This window comes from Aotus nancymaae, unplaced genomic scaffold, assembly GCF_030222135.1.
Source record: "Aotus nancymaae isolate 86718 unplaced genomic scaffold, 86718_ANA_hifiasm-v0.15.2.pri h1tg000016l, whole genome shotgun sequence".
NCBI lineage: Eukaryota > Metazoa > Chordata > Mammalia > Primates > Aotidae > Aotus > Aotus nancymaae.
Window position 1 is genome coordinate 39781746 of NW_026988428.1, and position 13851 is coordinate 39795596.

General features: G+C 47.6%; 1 protein-coding gene across 5 annotated transcripts in view; it reads right to left on the reverse strand.

Moving 5' to 3' along the window:
- The window catches only part of SMARCC2 (SWI/SNF related, matrix associated, actin dependent regulator of chromatin subfamily c member 2), a 30468-nt gene extending 16783 nt beyond the window's left edge, over nucleotides 1–13685 (reverse strand). For all 5 annotated transcript variants that reach the window (XM_064377216.1, XM_064377215.1, XM_064377214.1 and 2 more), the window contains exons 1-15: nucleotides 13516–13685; nucleotides 11350–11469; nucleotides 9712–9797; nucleotides 8379–8460; nucleotides 8193–8285; nucleotides 7526–7595; nucleotides 7216–7285; nucleotides 5378–5453; nucleotides 5092–5223; nucleotides 4872–4987; nucleotides 4376–4500; nucleotides 2344–2403; nucleotides 2155–2192; nucleotides 1749–1879; nucleotides 1372–1443 (exon numbers count right to left, since the gene is read on the reverse strand). In XM_064377216.1, the coding sequence (XP_064233286.1) occupies nucleotides 1372–1443; nucleotides 1749–1879; nucleotides 2155–2192; nucleotides 2344–2403; nucleotides 4376–4500; nucleotides 4872–4987; nucleotides 5092–5223; nucleotides 5378–5453; nucleotides 7216–7285; nucleotides 7526–7595; nucleotides 8193–8285; nucleotides 8379–8460; nucleotides 9712–9797; nucleotides 11350–11469; nucleotides 13516–13626 (1382 nt within the window). In that variant the 5' untranslated portion in view covers nucleotides 13627–13685. The remainder of the gene's footprint in view (nucleotides 1–1371; nucleotides 1444–1748; nucleotides 1880–2154; nucleotides 2193–2343; nucleotides 2404–4375; nucleotides 4501–4871; nucleotides 4988–5091; nucleotides 5224–5377; nucleotides 5454–7215; nucleotides 7286–7525; nucleotides 7596–8192; nucleotides 8286–8378; nucleotides 8461–9711; nucleotides 9798–11349; nucleotides 11470–13515) is intronic.
- Between the last annotated feature and the right edge of the window lie 166 nt (nucleotides 13686–13851).

Genomic DNA, 13851 nt, shown 5'->3' on the forward strand with positions numbered 1-13851 from the left:
CAAAGGATTCAGATTCTGGTTTTACTTACTAGCTCTGTGACTTTATGCAGGTGACCTGACTCCTCTATATCCTATCTGTCAACTGAAGATGATACCCACCTCTAAGGTCAACGTAAAGATTAAATTACTCAATGTATGTTGGACATTTAGGATAGTGCCTGGGAGATAGTAAGCTCTCAATAAATGTAGGCAATTATCATCATTTAGTATTTTATACCAAGAGTTCATTTCTTACTCCATCCCTGACTGCATGTCATATTGAATTCATTTCACCTGATCACTACTTCTTTTCACACATACTCCTTTCCCCAGGAAGAAAAGGAAGAGAGAACCATACAAAACTATGGGGAAAACACATGGAGGGACCCCCAGAGAGAGGAAGCTGTGGAATAGTTGGGAAGAAAACTTGTTCAGTTCTCAGTCTCACCCACCTCATCAGTGTGGTTATCTTGAAGTATCCCTAACCAAAGAAGTTTGTTAAGTCTTGTCCAAAGCCAAGCAGGTTTGGCCTGAGGCAAAATCTTGAAGATGATGAAGACTTTTGAGCCCCAAACCCATACTTTATTTGTTCATTAAATTTTTAGAGATGGGTCTTGCTGTGTCACCAAGGCTGGAGTGCAGTGGCATGATCATGGCTCACTGCAGCCTCAAACTCCTGGGCTCAAGCAATCCTCCCATTTCAGCTTCCCAAGTAGCTGGGACCACAGGCATGCCCCACCATGCCCAGCTAATTTTTTTTTCTACTTCTTTAGAGATGGGAGTCTCGCTATGTTGCTCATGCTATTCTAGAACTCCTAGCCTCAAGCAATCCTTCTGTCCCAGCGTCCTAAGTAAATGGGATGATTTACAGTTGTGAGCCACTGTGGCTCCTACTCTTCTTTCCCAGAGAGCCCTCTCCATCCCTTAATTCATATAAACGGTTCTTCTATTAGTTCCTTCTCTTGTTTTTCTATCAAAACCTACTCTCAGGAACCAGCCTGGTAATAGTAATTTATACTTTAATCAAAATGATTACTTTTGCTGGGGATATCTGCAGTATAGATAATTATCAGTAATTATGGATTGAAAGGCTCTATACCCTGTTAAAAAGAATTTGAGGGAAAAAAAAAAAGAATTTGAGGCACTGGAGTACATACTTGTCATGTATAGAATATGCTTAATATCACCCTTGGGCAAATCCTAAAGAACATGTGTCTACATGCTGGGTCAGGGCTGCCTAAGGGCAGATATTGTGTCTTTGTAAGCCTATCACAGTGCGTGGCTCATGGAAGGAGCTCAAGAAATGTTTGCTAAACTGAATGTTATTGGATCAGGAAGGGTGAATCAGGGGACAGGAGGGAGAAGGAGAAATATGAGCTGAGATTTCCTTACATCTCTGGAGTCTTGGACTTGTTCTTGCCGTTGAAGAACTCAGGAAGAGCCCTCCGCTCAATGGCATGAACGCTGCAAGAGAAGCCAGAGTGGTTTCAGAAGAAGGCACTGTTGAAGGGATGGGGGCCCCAAAGGGAGGAAAACCCTAGAAGAGAAGGAAAAGAGCTCGAAATTGCTGGAAGTAATTAGAAGCTTGCAGAGAACATCCCACAAGGGCTGTAAGACTCAAAAGGACACCAAGAGCTCGTAAAACTAAAGCATACTCTGGTCTATCTGGCTGAGGAAGAAATAACTCATTTGGAGGAGGCAGGGAGAACAGTCTGTTAACCCCTTGAGGCAGGGAAATAGGGCTCAGCGAGAAGGTGGGGAAGCCATACCTATTGTAGTCAAACCAGGCCGCGTAGCTGGGAATGATGATGTGGTGGGTCTGTTCCGTCACATTGTCCTCGTGCAGATCTGGATTCTTGGTCTGCTCCCCCTTGTTCCCTGTACTGTTCTCATCCTCGTCCTACGAGTATGGAGGCTGCTGGACACTCAGCATTCCTGTTTCCTCCCTAGCAACCCTCTGCTTCTCCCACACCCCAGGAATGTGGACACTAAAGATGGGTGATGGGACTGAGCAGTCATGGGCCCCCGGACTCTGAAAGGGTCAGAGTTTTGAACAACAGCTAGAATTAGTCTAGGGCAAGAAAAGTCTGGGCAGTGAAAATTTGGGCAGAATGAACTTTAGAATCACAAATAAGAATCACATAGAGAGGTAGGGCCTCTCTAAACTGGCTCCACCTTGCCCGTCGTCTCCATGCTTTCATCTTCCTGTTCATCTGAAAGAGAAAGACAGCAAAATGTAAGGCTGGAGCCCCCTGAGGGGCAAGAAAGCCCTACCAAAAGCCCATCAGGTTAGCAAAAAGGGGGCAGATGAGCCCTCCCCTCCCCTTGGCTCTGACTGCCTTGCTCAAGAGTTTCCAGTCTTACCCAGGTCAGTCATGGTGCCGCCTTTGACTGGGGCTGACTCTGAGTCTTTCTTTGTGTTGACTGCCAAAACAGAAAGTCATTTTATCAGATAGCTTATGCCTAATTCAAGTCTTCAATTTAAAAATTCCAGAGATCCTACTTTCTCCAAAAATTTTCTCCATCTGATCTCAAAATATGGTAACTCTCTCCAGTCACAATTATTCTAGAGCTTGAAACTTGCTTGCTACTTTCCCCACTTCTCTAACCAAAAATTAATTTATTTCTCTATGTACATTCATAAATCATTTTTGTCTTTGAGAGGCCCGGATCTCCATCTATGTATCTGTAAGCTTTTAATGGTCTGATACTGAGTCTGACCAAATCACTCTGTGGAGGAGTGGTTAGGTGTTAAACATTTTTGAAAGCAGGGGATACTTTCCTCAACTGAATTCATATGTATATCCTCAGGAGCAAACATAGAGAGGAGAGCTGATTGATGAGGAGATGGAAGCCAGAACTCCTCTCAGTGGCACCCCTAATCCTACCCCTGAAATACACTCCTGGAATACCTGGGGCAAGTCTATGGAATACAAACTGTAAACCAGTACTGGTAGAGCAATGGTCTCCAAAGTGGGGTTCTCACATAGGATGCAAAAGATGATCCACTGCAATTCAGGAACAGAATATCAGAACTTCTCTTCATGTTTATCATTCTTTACATTTTAAAATTTTTTAGGTATGTTTGTGTTTTATAACATTCCCATAGTAGTGGCTTAACAGTACATGTACGAGGCCGGGCGCAGTGGCTCATGCTTGTAATCCCAGCACTTTGGGAGGCCGAGGAGGGTGGATCACGAGGTCAAGAGATCGAGACCATCCTGGTCAACATGGTGAAACCCCGTCTCTACTAAAAATACAAAAAATTAGCTGGGCATGGTGGCGCGTGCCTGTAATCCCAGCTACTCAGGAGGCTGAGGCAGGAGAATTGCCTGAACCCAGGAGGCGGAGGTTGTGGTGAGCCGAGATCGCGCCATTGCACTCCAGCCTGGGTAACAAGAGCGAAACTCCGTCTCAAAAAAAAAAAAACAGTACATGTACGTAATTTATGCTCAAATATATATATATACATTTACACATTTTTATACATATTTGAGCATAAATTACGTACATGTACTGTTAAGCTACTCTGAGATGGATTCTGAGATGGAGCCTCACTCTGTTGCTCAGGCTGGAGTGCACTGGTGCGATCTCAGCTCACCACAACCTCCGCCTCCCAGGTTCAAGCAATTCTCCTGCCTCAGCCTCCTGATTAGCTGGGACTATAGGCACGCACTACCATGCTCGGCTAATTTTTGTAGTTTTAGTAGAGATGGGGTTTCACTATGTTGGCCAGGCTGGTTTCAAACTCCTGACCTCATGATCCGCCAGCCTCAGCCTCCCAGAGTGCTGAGATTACAGGCGTGAGCCACTGCACCTGGCTTTTTTTTTTTTTTTTTTTTGAGGTGGAGTTTTGCTCTTGTTGCCCAGGCTGGAGTGCAGTGGCGGGATCTTGGCTCACTGCAACCTCGACCTCCTGGGATCAAGCAATTCTCCTGCCTCAGCCTCCTGAGTAGCTGGGATTATAGGCGCCCACTACCATGCCTGGCTAATTTTTGTATTTTTAGTAGAGATGGGGTTTCACCATGTTGGCCAGGCTGGTCTTGAACTCCTGACCTCAGGTGATCCACCCACCTCGGCCTCCCAAAGTGGTGGGATTACAGGTGTGAACCACAATGCCTGGCCACGCTCAAATATATTTTACTATCAAAAGCACATAATTGGAGTTTGGAGACAACTACTACCAGGCACAAAGCACAGTCCACAACCCAGATATGGATATAAAGTTTGGGGATTTTCCATGGTAACAAATATAATTCTAATAACCAACTAAATTTAAGGAAAAGACCCTGTAGACTGTGAGGTGGACCTGAGAAATCAGCTCACTCGGGGTTTGGCAAAGGAGAGTCAGGACAGGGTGTGGGGCTGGATCCCAGGAGTTCAGCCTGGCCTGTACCTGTTTTGGGAAGTGTCACCTCTTCTACATTGGGGACTGGTGAGGGCTCATCCATGTCCTTTGTCAGGTCTTCTTGCTCCTCTTCTCTGTGACCACGCTTTGACTTAGTGTAAGGTGTTGAGGGACTGGGAAGGAAAGAGAGTGAAAGAGAACCCAGTCATCCTTGGACAAGGAGTCCCTGGAAGTTGAAGTTCAAGGGAAAGGAAGTGACAGAGAATCCCAAGGGTAGAGTTGAGTACAAACAGAAACCAGTAATTACAGAGTAATGGGAAATGGCAAAGGCTTTTCATTTGATAAAGCTCTCTTTAAGTTTACTAGTGGGGCCAGGACCAGAACTAACAACTAAGCAGCTAAAAATCTCCTCATCTTCCCTCTCAGGACACCTGCAGTATTATACGGCACACCCAGGTGGTTAAAGGAAGGGATTTGGCTTTCCTTCCTTCAACACGATGTGGAGAGAATGGTGAACTCAGGGGCAGGCTAGGGGCTGGCACACCCTTTCTTAGCATTTTTCTTCTTCGCTTCTGGGGTTGGTGAAGGAGAGGGGGAGCGCTTCCTCTTCTTATAGTTTCCCCCCTTCTTGTCCCGTCGATCTGAATCTGGGCTGTTCACCTATAGGATGGAGAATCAGGACAAATGTCAGCATACAATCCCCAGTGACGACTTTTTCTGAGACTTATGCTAAGGGCGCCTGGAAAAAAAACAGGGTTTGTCACCTCATCTGTCAATGTCTTGGCTGAAATCTTCTTTCGGCGGGAGACAGGGTTTTTGTCATCATTTACTTCATAGTCTTCCTCATTCATCCATTCATTGAAGGTGTCAGTGTCCAGGATCCATTTTGCATGAACCTAAAGTACGAAGGCAGATCATGCCGCAGAGAAGCTCTGTCTGCGGAACCTTAACAGAAAAAGCCCAAGGACACAGGAGCCTCTGTTTCACTTCCAAAGAGTAGATTGGTCCTGGCATTCTTTTTTGGGAAGTGGGGGTACAAGAAAATCTCACCTTTCTAGGTTTCTCAGGAGTTGGAGCATCTTCCACAGATGCTTCAATTTCACTCGCTGGGATCCATGTGTCATAACTGCCATGGGAAATTGGGCATACAGTAGAATCAATGAGATGGAGTTGTGGAAAAGTAAAGTACAGATATTTTACCCTTTCCATTTGCAGAAAGTATTGGGTTGTTGGCTTATTTTTTTGGTATTCTATTCATATAAAGTAATAAAAGCCCATAACAAAACATTTCAAAAATAGAGAATGAAAAGAATCACCCTTACATAACTATTCTTGACACTTGTATATATATTTTTCACAGTCTTTTTTTTTTTTTTTTGAGATAGAGTCTCGCTGTCACTCTGTTGCCCAGGCTGGAGTACAATGGGGTGATCTCAGATCACTGGAACCCCTGCCTCCTGTCTTCAAGCGATTCTCCTGCCTCAGTCTCCTGAGTAGCTGGGATTACAGGTACCCACCACTGTGCCCAACTAATTTCTGTATTTTTAGAAGAGAAGCGGTTTCACCATCTTGGCCTGGCTAGTCTCAAACTCCTGACCTTGTGATCCACCCGCCTTGGCCTCCCAAACTGCTAGGATTACAGGCATGAGCCACCACGCTGGGCCAGGGTTTTTGTTTTTGTTGAGACAGGGTCTCACTTTGTTGTCTAGGCTGGTCTTGAACTTCTGGCCTTTAGTGATCCTCCTGCCTTGACCTCCCAAACTGCTAGGATTACAGAGTGAGCTACTGTGCCTGGTCCACAATTTTGTTTTTACATAGTTACAATCACTGATATTTTACAGGCTACTTTTTTTTTTTTTTTTGAGAAAGGGTCTTGCTCTATTGCCCAGGCTGAAGTGCAGTGGTACAATCACGGCTCAATGCAGACTCAACTTCCTGGGCTCAAGCAATCCTCTGGCCTCAGCCCCTCAAGTAGTTAGGACTACAGGTGCATACCACCACACCCAGCTAATTTCTGTATTTTTTTTTTTTTTTTTTTTTGTAAAGACAGAGTTTTGCCCAGATTGGTCTCAAACTCCTGGGTTTAAACGATTTGCCCGCCACAGCCTCCCCAAGTGCTGGGATTATAGACATGAGCCACGGCACCCAGCCTACATATTAGAGGGATGAGCCAATGCACCCAGCCTACATGTTTTGTTTTGTTGAGACAGAGTCTTGCTCTGTCACTCAGGCTGGAGTGCAGTGGCGAGATCTCAGCTCACTGCAACCTCCCCTGCTCGGGTTCAAGTGATTCCTCTGCCTCAGCCTCCCAAGTAGCTGGGGCTACAGGGGCGCGCCACCACACCTGACTAATTGTTTTTTGTTTTGTTTTGTTTTGTATTTTCAGTAGAGATGGGGTTTCACCATGTTGCCCAGCCTGGTCTCGAACTCCTGACCTCAGATGATCCACCTGCCTCGGCCTCCCAACATGCTGGGACTACAGGTATGAGACAGCACGCCAGACCTACATGCTACTTTTTGCAATGAATAATAATATTCACCTATAAATTATCCATGTTATTTCATATCACTTTAAAGGCTGCATAATAGCCCACTGAGTAGATACACAAATTTACTGAAACATTTTCCTACTGTTAGACATTTAGACTGTTTCTAACATTTATGCTGGGATAACCATTTCACACAAAAAGCCTCAATCCTTTTAGGCTAAGCCTTGTCCAATAAGTCCAAACCTCCCCCAAGACAGAGGTTCACTTAATAGGTGACAGGAGAACCAATTAAGTGACCTAAAAATAACTCTAAAAGAGTGGCTTCTTGCTCTGCGAGATGTTCTAGGGCTTCTGGGTCTGGCTCTTATACTTAAACCTGCCCCAGGAACCCATCCTCACCTGTCAGGATAGTAGCCCCAGTGCAGAAGAACCTGCTTATCCCTCTTCATGACCGGTCGTACCCATTCCTCTGGGGATAGAGGCAGAGAAGGGAGAGAGATAAGCTAAAGAGGGACACAAAAAAATACTGTATATAAGCCCTAACTAAAGTGCTCTCCTGTTGTAGCAAGGGACTTGGTAACAGGAACTTAAGGAGGTAAGAGGATTCAAGATTGAAAGAACAGGAGCCCAGATACTGAATGGTGATCTTAGTCCTCTGCCTCCTACTCCAAGCCATCCATTCAAATAGCCAGAAAAAAACAGGTCTCACCTTCTTCTAGATTCCCCGGGACAGGATACACAACATGGGAGGCATTGTTCTTATCCTCAGTGACTGTTCCCTGGATGGTACAAGAAGCAGATAAATTATGGTCCCCTCTGAATTACTCAAAGTTTAGTCACAGAGCTGCCTTCCTAATCATATTTTGCTTAGAATGATATTAAAGTTAGTTTGCATTCTCTAAGCACATGCCAGCTAAGTGGCAGAGGGAAATAGCTGGAATTGTGCTAATAATGCAGAAAAGTCAAAGAATTAAAAATTGTTACAAACAATCCTCTGAACAGACAATCTACACATGGGGAATTTAAAGTCAACTGTATGTCACTACCAATGTCATCTGCTCATTATTATAAAGTTCCAAAGAGCAGGAATTTCATTTATCTGAAATCAAGCAATCTCTAGCTTAGTGGATGTGGATACTATTTTCCCCTAGGCCAACATAGTCTCTAGGAACAGTAATGCAAATCTGTCAGGACTGACTAATGGGAGAAGCAGACAGAAAAAGACAGACTCAAGGTTTTAACTCTACTCTTTTTCCAAGTAGACAGAGCCACCTCTGAAGTAGAAAACATGGTAATGCAGGGCTGCTGCTTGGTATGGAAAACATCGGGAAAAGAGTCATGGAGTTTCTGAAACCTTTCCTGATCAGACCATTTACCTGGTGTCTCTTGATAATGTCCTTTAATTTCCCTAGTAGTTTGGGCTCAATTTCTGGGCACAGAAAAATGTTAGGTCGAGACAAGCAATTATTCTGTGGAGAGAAGAAACATAATGAGATTATGGGAAAGGAGTGCTTCAGATTCTCACTGAGGGAAGAGAGATAAATAGGGGATATGCCTATTACCTGCACCAAGGACTTCTCAATGGTCATAAACATTTCCACATTGCGGTCCATGCGTGACGGATTCTGGAAATCGTAACGCCGCCTTGTGAAGAGGCAATAATCTAGTGAGTGGTATAGCTCTGGTGTGCAGATGAGGTGAAGGCATGGCGCGATCTCGGTTCACTGCAACCTCCGCCTCTCAAGTTCGAGTGATTCTCTTGCCTCAGCCTCCCTATTCCTTAGGATTACAGCCACGCACCACTACACACAACTAATTTTTGTATTTTTAGTAGAGACCGGGTTTCACCATGTTGGCCAGAATGGTCTCGATCTCGACCTTGTTATCTGCCTGCCTTGACCTCCCAAAGTGCTGGGATTACAGGTGTGAACCACGGCACCTGGCCTTTTTTTTTTTGAGATGGAGTCTTGCTCTGTAGCCCAGGCTGGAGTGCAGTGGTGGGATCTCGGCTCACTGCAACCTCTGCCTCCCGTATATAAGCCATTTTCCTGCCTCAGCTTCCCAAGTAGCTGGGATTACAGGTACGAGCCACCATGCCCAGCCAATTTTTGTATTTTTTAGTAGAAATGGGTTTTCATCATGTGGCCATTCTGGTTTTGAACTCCTGACCTCGTGATCCACCCACCCTGGCCTCCCAAAGTGCTGGGATTACAGGCGTGAGCCACCGCGCCCAGCCTTTGTTTTTTTTGTCTTAAGAAGAAGTCTCGCTCTGTTGCCCAGGCTGGAGTGCACTGGTGAGATCTCGGCTCACTGCAACCTCTGCCTCCCGTGTATAAGCCATTCTCCTGCCTCAGCCTCCCAAGTAGCCCGGGTGACCCTGGCAGGCCACCACACCTAGCTTTTAGTAGAGATGGGGTTTCATCATGTTGGCCAGGTTTATCTTGGACTCCTGACCTCAAGTAATCTGCCCACCTCAGCCTCCCAAAGTGCTGGGATTACAGGTGGGAGCTACTGTGCCTAGCCATGACTTCTTAATATGGGAAATTAGGAGGCAAGCTTGCTCACAGCTGTTGCCAAAATCACCTGGGATCTGAGGTTCACTGATCTCAACTCCATGAATCACTCTCTGTGCTTACTCCAAAGGGACAAAAAAAGGTTTGAGATGCCAACCTAAGAATCCCTTTTCCTCTACAAAACACACACTGATACTCACACACTCACTCTTGGAGACTGTTTTGGCTCTGACTCCCAACCATTTCTCTGACCTAGTAAGTCAGGTCTACTGACCTAGCAAAATAGACTCACAAGAATTTCTACCCCAGAAAGACCCCAGGGAGTCAAAACAGGGGATTTCCTCTAAACTAAATGTAAGAAGAATAGAGAGAATCATCTCACCATCCCTGGTCACTCTTGAATTTGTAGGCAGCTGCAAGAATGTGGCACAAGGAGCCCCCAGCTTTGAAATCTAGGAAACATTTGATCTACAAAATTAAGATACAGAAGAAGCATGTCAAGGTTCCATTGTAAATTCTCTCATAACTTAATAATCCTTTCACAAAATCCCATGCTGAACTGATCTCCCTCCCTCTCTCTTTTTTTTTTTTTTTTTTTTTTGAGACTAAGTCTCACTCTGTCGCCCAGGCTGGAGTGCAATGGCACAATCTCGGCTCACTGCAACCTCTGCCTCCCGGGTTCAAGCAATTCCCCTGCCTCAGTCTCCCAGGTAGCTGGGATTACAGGTGCCCACCACCACGCCCGGCTATTTTTTGTATTTTTAGTAGAGACGGGGTTTCACCAAGTTGGCCAGGATGGTCTCAATCTCAACCTTGTGATCCACCTGTCTCAGCCTCCCAAGGTGATGGGATTACAAGTATAAGCCACCATGCCTGGCCTCTTTTTTTTTTTTTTTTTGAGACGGAGTTTTGCTCTTGTCACCCAGGCTGGAGTGCAATGGCGCAATCATGGCTCACTGCAACCTCCGAATCCTGGATTGAAGTGATTCTTATGCCTCAGCCTCCTAAGTAGCTGGGATTACAGGCACCCGCCACCACACTCAGGTAATTTTTTTATTTCTTTAGTAAAGACAGGTTTTCACCATGTTGGCCAGGCTGGTCCTAAACTCTTGACCTCAGGTAATCCACCCACCTTGGCCTCCCAAAGTGCTGAGATTACAGGCGTGAGCCACAGAGCCAGCAGATCTCCCTCTCAAAGCTAAGAGGGAGATCTTTTTTTTTTTTTTTTTGAGATGAAGTTTCGCTTGTGTCGCCCAGGCTGGAGTGCAATGGCGTGATCTTGGCTCACCGCAACCTCTGCCTCCTGGGTTCAAGTGATTCTCCTGCCTCAGCCTCCTGAGTCACTGGGATTACAGGCATGCACTACCATGCCCAGCTAATTTTGTATTTTTACAGAATTAGAGATGGGGTTTCTCCATGTTGGTCAGGCTGGTCTCGAACTCCTGACCTCAGGTGATCTGCCCGCCTTGTCCTCCCAAAGTGCTGGGATTACAGGCGTGAGCCACCGTGCCCAGCCTCAAAGCTGAAATTCTTTAACCCCTGTGTCATTGCATCATGTGGCCTGGAAGAGGGGAGTGAAAGAAACCAATATATGCTAACACTTTACTGAATTACCTCAGGTACCACTATAGAAACCCTACAAGGTAAGTTTACTAATCTCATCTAGAGATGAAGGAACCAAGACTGATGAATGTTGCCCAAGGTCACAGCGCCATGAAGTGGCAAAGCCAGGATGTGAACACAAGCCCGTGCAAATCCAAATCTCAAGTCCCCTTTTCACCACACCATGAGAGACTTGTGGACTAATCCCAGGCACTCTGCACAAAGTATTACTAAGACAAAAGGAATGGTAAATTGGGGACTAGGCCAAGCCAATAATGCCCTGACCAGGGATAGGAATGGTAGAAAATAACTCAAACTGCAAAAATTACAAAATTCACAATTTAAAAAAAAAATACAACTCTCCAGTTTGAAGGATTCACCACCAGCCTCCCACCCTCCCCCCAACTTCTGCACTCACCGGCAGTTTAGTGAGCGGTGCATTGCTGACATGTTTGCCAAAAACTTCTTCCTGAAATTGTAGCAACTGTACAACCAGGCTAGACAGGGACTTGTTGGTGGGTGGTTCAGCTTGTATATACTAGGGAAAAAGAGGGAAAGGAAAGAAAAAAAAGAAAAATAGACCCCAGATGAATTGTCCACTATCTCCCATATTTCTCCCCCAGGCGCTCTGGAAGCATTTGGAGCAGAGAAAATACTGCCTTTCACTCCATTTAGTCTCTATAAAGAAAATGGCAGAAGGGAGGCCCTGGACACCCCAACCAGGAAGCTGAAATACTGCTGCCACCAGCCCAGGTTGCCAGTGTGGAGGGAAGAGGGAAGCTTACTACTCATCCTCAGCTACACTCTGAAATTGGAGTTGCAGGACCCTATTACTTTGGCACCTCATCTTCAGTCCACAGCACTGAGGGCTGTAAAATTCTGGAGTTTTATAGAGATCAGGTCATTGAAGCAATACCTTTGGGGCTCTAAGAGACAAAAGTGTATTTCTTAGGGGAACTCTGCGTAAAGCTGTGATTCCCCCTATAATGTAGCCTAACAAGAAAAGGTCAAGGAAGTGAAGGAGGGCAAGCTGACTGAGAGAGTGAGCTTGTGCATTTTGTTTCTGAAGAATGGGTATAAACGTCTTCATAGGCACTCTTAGACAGGAAGTGCCATCGGCTACTTAGCCTGATGGAGGCAAGACATCTACCATGTCGGAGGAAACCGTATCTGAGACAAGTAACCCTGGCCCTGCTTCACTGTTTCCACACTATGCTACCTAGTAGCATCCTAGTCTTCCATTCTAATTTGAACCTGAGCCAGGAGACTTTCTTTTTACCTTTTGACCTGTTTTCTCCACCCTCATCACAAAGAAGACAGCACCTCTCAGTGAGAGGTGAAAAGACATCTGTGAAGGGAAAGGTAAATGACAAAGAACTAAGAGCATGGAAGCTGAACCAGGTCACAGTTGTCAATCACCCCAAGGCCACAGGCTAAGCCCCTAGCCTGATCTCCCTGCAAAAGGTCAAAAGGCCGGGGAACAAGAGCCTCACAAAGGGGCAGAGACCAGCCATAGAAACAGCGGCTATTTGTCAGGATTCTGACACCCAGAGAGACCCCAAGGGCAGAGCTAGTCTCATAACCAGGATCAGTAGGAAGTTCTCCTAAGCCACTAAGCACACTTCTGACGAGTTGGAAAGCCGGCAGGAAGAACCATGGAGCTGAAAGAAAGCCACAAAGAGAACCCCTCTCTGGGAGTAGTGAGAAAGAGAGGCAGACCATTTCCAGAGAAAACCAGGCCTAGAGACAAAGACGACACCAGGAAGAGGTTTGGTAGAAAAGACAGGTAAGGATTCCTGAACCCTTTGTTCACTACCTTATGATCTCCAGTTCTGGGGTTAGGGGGTGAGGGGCTAGAGACAGAAAGCTCACCCTAACCTCTGGACCCCAAACCCAGGGTATTGCAAAGCTAGGTTGCAGGGTGACTTCATTGTAAAATCGAGGAAAGGTTTCAGAAGGGGCCGCTACCCAGGAACTCCTATACCCCGGCTCCCTGAGAGATTCTGTTTCCCCTTAGATGAAGGTGGAGGATGAGCGGCGGAGACAGGTGATCCCAGGGTGGGGACCTTTTTCAGGCTGATGAGCAGTCAGCGGCTTGCTGTGTGACTGTTTACCCTCCTGCTTTCCATCCTCTCTCTCTGAACATACACAAAGCACCGAGGAGGCCTCAGCCCCGCTGGTACCTGGCTCTGTGGGGAGCTCTGGCGGGCACGCTCGGGTTTGCGGGGGAGCTCACTGGGCACCCGGTCCACTCCCGGCCGGCCGCCTCTCCCAGAAAAGCCAGGAGGGCGATGGCTGAGGGGGAAGGTGGGCTAATGGCATCGGGGCCCGCCGGGCAGTGGAGAAAAACAAGGGGCAGAGGGCGCAGCAGTGAGGGCGGGGGCTGGGCTCGGAGGCTGGGGGTGCGGGGAGAGGGAGGCTGGAGGAGGGGCGCGGGCGCGCGGGAGGGCGCGCGGGGGGCTACTCCGGAGCCCGCGGGGGAGGGGCCGGGGCGGCTGGAGGGTGGGCAGGATCCTGGGGCTGCAGGGCCGCTGTCCCTTTGTCCCGCCCCCGGTCGCCGCGCAGCCCGGCCCGGCCCGCGTACCTTCTTGTAGTTCTTGCCGAGCCACAGCCGCACGTTGTCGAACTGGGTCACGGTGTCCGCGGCCTCATAATACTTCACGTTGGGGCCGCCGTCCTTCTTCCGCACCGCCATCTTCTCCGGCTCGGGCCCCGCCGCTGCCCGCCCCACTCAGCTCAGCTCCCGCCTCCTCTGCCTCCTCCTCCGCCCGCCTCCCGCCGCCTCCCGCCGCCGCGGCCGCCGCCTCCCGCCGCCTGGGCCGGCCCCGGTCCGCGCTGCGCCCCCTGCCGGCAGGCCGGGCGCGGCGGCGGAGCTCCCGGTGCGGGCCGACCCTGGCGGCCTCCCCGGCAGCGGCGGCGG